The 4,029-nt window shown below is 36.4% G+C and overlaps 1 protein-coding gene across 1 annotated transcript in view; it reads left to right on the forward strand.

Moving 5' to 3' along the window:
• Positions 1–1,142: 1,142 nt before the first annotated feature.
• Positions 1,143–4,029, forward strand: part of LOC122093291 (DNA-directed RNA polymerase II subunit RPB2) — a 7,712-nt gene continuing 4,825 nt past the window's right edge. The window contains exons 1-9 of the mRNA XM_042663577.1: positions 1,143–1,747; positions 1,857–1,943; positions 2,029–2,149; positions 2,235–2,279; positions 2,374–2,511; positions 2,602–2,674; positions 3,065–3,141; positions 3,276–3,383; positions 3,501–3,617. Of these exons, the coding sequence (XP_042519511.1) occupies positions 1,885–1,943; positions 2,029–2,149; positions 2,235–2,279; positions 2,374–2,511; positions 2,602–2,674; positions 3,065–3,141; positions 3,276–3,383; positions 3,501–3,617 (738 nt within the window). The 5' untranslated portion in view covers positions 1,143–1,747; positions 1,857–1,884. The remainder of the gene's footprint in view (positions 1,748–1,856; positions 1,944–2,028; positions 2,150–2,234; positions 2,280–2,373; positions 2,512–2,601; positions 2,675–3,064; positions 3,142–3,275; positions 3,384–3,500; positions 3,618–4,029) is intronic.

Genomic DNA, 4,029 nt, shown 5'->3' on the forward strand with positions numbered 1-4,029 from the left:
AGAGTCACTCTTACAAGGGTTACTCTACTTGGCTTTAGGAAAAATGATACAATTAAAATAAAAGCAATAAATTGATGGTTCTATGGCTAGGAGGGGCAAAGCCAACACATACACTAGCCATGAACCTTGGGGGAAAGGGATAGCAATAATGTAACGAATGAAATTAAAATCCTAAATTAAGAAATAAAAGGTAGTCAGAAGAGGGAATGAGAGGGGGGAGAGAAGATTATTGAAGGAGCCTACTTATTTGAACTTCAACCCTTGAACTTGAAAGCTTGGGTGATTTGAGATACTACCAGTACTAAAAACTAGATCTGGAATAAACCAAATCTGAAATTTTTAGTACTAGAGAAAACAAATCTTGAAAAAAAAAAAACTGAACTTGAAAAAAAAGATGCTCCACGGCTTGTGATCTTGTCACCTAGATCTAAGCCTAGAACTATAACTTTAAAAATTACAACTCAATTGCATAAATCATAAACATAGAAGGCTGAATAAGAATAAAAGAGTGATTGTATTAATTGACATAAAAAAAAAAATATTACAAAAGTGATTAAAGAAAAAATAGAGAACTAAAACTAAAGAGAGAGAGAGGGAGAGAAAGAAGAAAACTAAGCATAAACTAGAAAGTAAACTAAGGAGAATAATAATTAGGAGGGGGGAGGAAGGGGCTTTTATAGGGCTTTTGTATTGCCTCCTTCCTTCTACAAGTCTTCTTTAAGAAAAGAAAGAAAATAAAATAAAATAAAATCTTAGTAAAAATCCTCATTCTCTGAGATATTGTGTGAGGAAAGAGAGAATCCGTTTCCAAAATTAACAAATTCCATTCCTTCATTGCAATATTAACCAATATCTTGCAATCTTGATTAAATCAGAAAGGAATCTCTGTATAGTATCTTCAAGATCTTGTGAGGTGGCAAGGAGAGAGATAATCTTCAGGATTTTGTAGGAGAGAGGATGTGGTACCAATGAGTGGGTCCCACCTTTGGATTGGTTCTTGATTCACTTTAAGCACTTTCTTTTTGAAAAAAAAAAAAAACAAGAAAAATAAAAGTAGTACTATCCAAAGTGGGGCAAAATGTACACTTATATCCCTAAGATTTCACACATTATTGTGCTCATCACGTACTAAATAATGTTAGAAAAAAAAAGAAATAAAAAATAATACTTGGGTGCCTTGGTTGCTTAGGCAACACCTAGGCAAGTGCCTTGTCGCCTAAGCGCTTAGGCACCACCTTGTCACCTTGACAACTATGGAAGAATCATAATCCAGCCTAACTAAAACACTTAATAACAAGTAAAATAAGGAAAAAAGACTCTTAACTTAACTAATCCCGTATGCCTAGCCTCTACCTATATTAGAGGCCTATTAAAGTGGTCCATTACAATGAAAACACATGGGGATCAAAGGCCTTACACATACATAACCCAACTCAAAGCTTGTTTCTAATAAAATAAGCCCATTTTGGTTATATGTATCTGCATCACTAGAGTTCATTTGTCGTCTTTTTGGAAAATTAGGCTTTCTGTTTCTGTCAATTTGTAAGGCTGAATGTTTTCTTCTCAATTTTTCTCACTGCCTTATGGCATTACGTGCCAGTACTTAAATAGGTTCTGTTTACATTGATACAGAAAAAGAAGAGCTACATTCACTTGGGTTTGTATGCTTTTACCTGTTGTAGGTTGCGTTGGATTACATTGGGAAGAGAGGCTCGACAGTGGGTGTCACAAGGGAAAAGAGGATTAAGTATGTGCTGGGTTAATCTAGATGCTCCTTGGACCATCCTCTGGGTTTTGCAAAAGAGGATAAGTATGTGTGGATTATTTAGTTACATCTTCAATTGTCTCCTTTGCAGGTATGCCAAAGAGATCCTTCAGAAAGAAATGCTTCCTCATGTTGGTGTTGGAGAATATTGTGAAACGAAGAAGGCTTATTATTTTGGGTAGGTGTTGTCTCTTTCGTTTTAGTATGCATTACAACAACTTCTTGAACATTGTTTGAAAATCTCTATGGTATTCTTCTGTTAGGTACATCATTCACAGGCTTCTACTATGTGCACTTGGCCGGAGGGCAGAAGATGATAGGGATCATTATGGCAACAAGAGGCTAGACCTTGCTGGACCTTTGCTTGGAGGCCTGTTTCGCATGGTTTGTGCGTTATGATGTCATTTAGGTTGTTAAATTGCAGCCCTAGCATTTCATTTCTAATTGTTGAGTTTTGATTTAAGTGTAGCTGTTCAGAAAGTTGACGAGGGATGTTAGAGCATATGTTCAGAAGGTTCACTTTCTCACCATGCGTAATTTATGGGTTTATTTTCTTGTTTGTTAATGTTGTATGGAGTCCGTTGTAGCTGATTATTCCTTGTGGACAGTGTGTTGATAATGGGAAGGATGTTAACTTGCAATTTGCTATAAAAGCAAAAACAATCACGAGTGGGCTTAAATATTCCCTTGCTACAGGGAACTGGGGACAAGCAAATGCTGCTGGTACAAGAGCTGGAGTTTCACAGGTTGGAGTCGCATTTTCTTCTCCCCTGCTATATGAGTTGATGTTTCTGTTTCATTGGAAGTATGGTTAACATGACTAGTTTCTATAACAGGTTTTGAACCGTTTGACATATGCATCTACTCTGTCTCACTTGCGAAGGTTAAACTCTCCTATTGGGCGTGAAGGTAAAACCCATAAGCGCCTACAAACAAGGTTCAAGAACTCATTTTGTTTCGGTTAAAACCACCGAAATACCGAAATTTTGCTGAAACAGTGTACTTCACCTTGTGTTTTGTGTGGCCTTTTTTTTTGGGGGGGGGTGTTAATGAACAAAATTTTACCGAAATAGTGCATTTTTTTTTACCGAAGTGAGTGAAATTTCAAAACAAAATGAACAAAATTTCGGCGAGATGACTGAAATTGTGTTTTGTATGCAGTTTCGTCTCGGTTTAAAAAAAAAAAAAAAAAAAACCAAAATATCCAAGTTTTCGCTGAGTTTTCGGACCATGCCTACAACCATTTAGGCTCGTGTTCCTTTAAGAGTTGATTATTAACGTTCATAACTTTTCTATTAGGGAAATTGGCGAAACCTAGGCAATTGCACAATTCCCATTGGGGGATGATGTGTCCTGCAGAAACTCCAGAAGGACAGGTAAATATCTTTGCGTATAAATATTTCTTTTTTATTGCACCTTGCATTTTGTAATTGTATTCTAGGTGAAATAAGATTGTTTTAGGATTCTGCTTAAAATCTTGACATTTTGAGTACTTTATGTCTGTTTTTAGGCTTGTGGACTTGTGAAGAATTTGGCGCTAATGGTGTACATAACTGTGGGATCAGCAGCCCAGCCCATACTCGAGTTTTTGGAAGAGTGGAGTACAGAAAATTTTGAGGTATCTTACTTTGCGCTTTTCCCCCTTTTTAAAATCTTAGAAAGCTGTGGAACCAGATCCTTTATTCTAATGTCTCTGTGCTGGTAATTTGTGTTTATTCCTTTTTTTTTCGGTTAGGAAATATCCCCTGCTGTTATTCCACAAGCGACCAAAATTTTTGTCAATGGTTGCTGGGTTGGCATTCATCGTAATCCTGAGCTTTTGGTGACGACGTTGAGAAAGCTAAGAAGACAGGTCCGTTTTCTTAGTTTTTGGAACTTGATATTTTTTTGCATGGGTAACTGTTTCTCTTTATGCGTTTTGCCTTTTGTAAGTTGATATTATTCTGTATGGTAAGTTGGTAACTGTTTCTCTTAATGCGTTATGCCTTTTTCTCCCTCTTTCCTCTGCCCTTCTCATCATCCTTCTCTTGTTTTGTTTTCTTCTTTTACTGGTGAATGAGTTGGATCTCATTAGTTCATGCCTATGGCATGTAGGGAGTTCTAAGCTCTTTGTACGTGTTTTTGTAACTTCTGATTATGAAATTCTATCTTCATGATGTCATGATGATTATATTATTTAGATATGGAGACATCTGTAGTTTTACTTTAATATGATTGAATTCAATGTTCTAAGGTTTTTCTTTTTCCCATCCCGTTCCCACCCC

This window comes from Macadamia integrifolia, chromosome 11 (assembly GCF_013358625.1).
Source record: "Macadamia integrifolia cultivar HAES 741 chromosome 11, SCU_Mint_v3, whole genome shotgun sequence".
Lineage (NCBI taxonomy): Eukaryota > Viridiplantae > Streptophyta > Magnoliopsida > Proteales > Proteaceae > Macadamia > Macadamia integrifolia.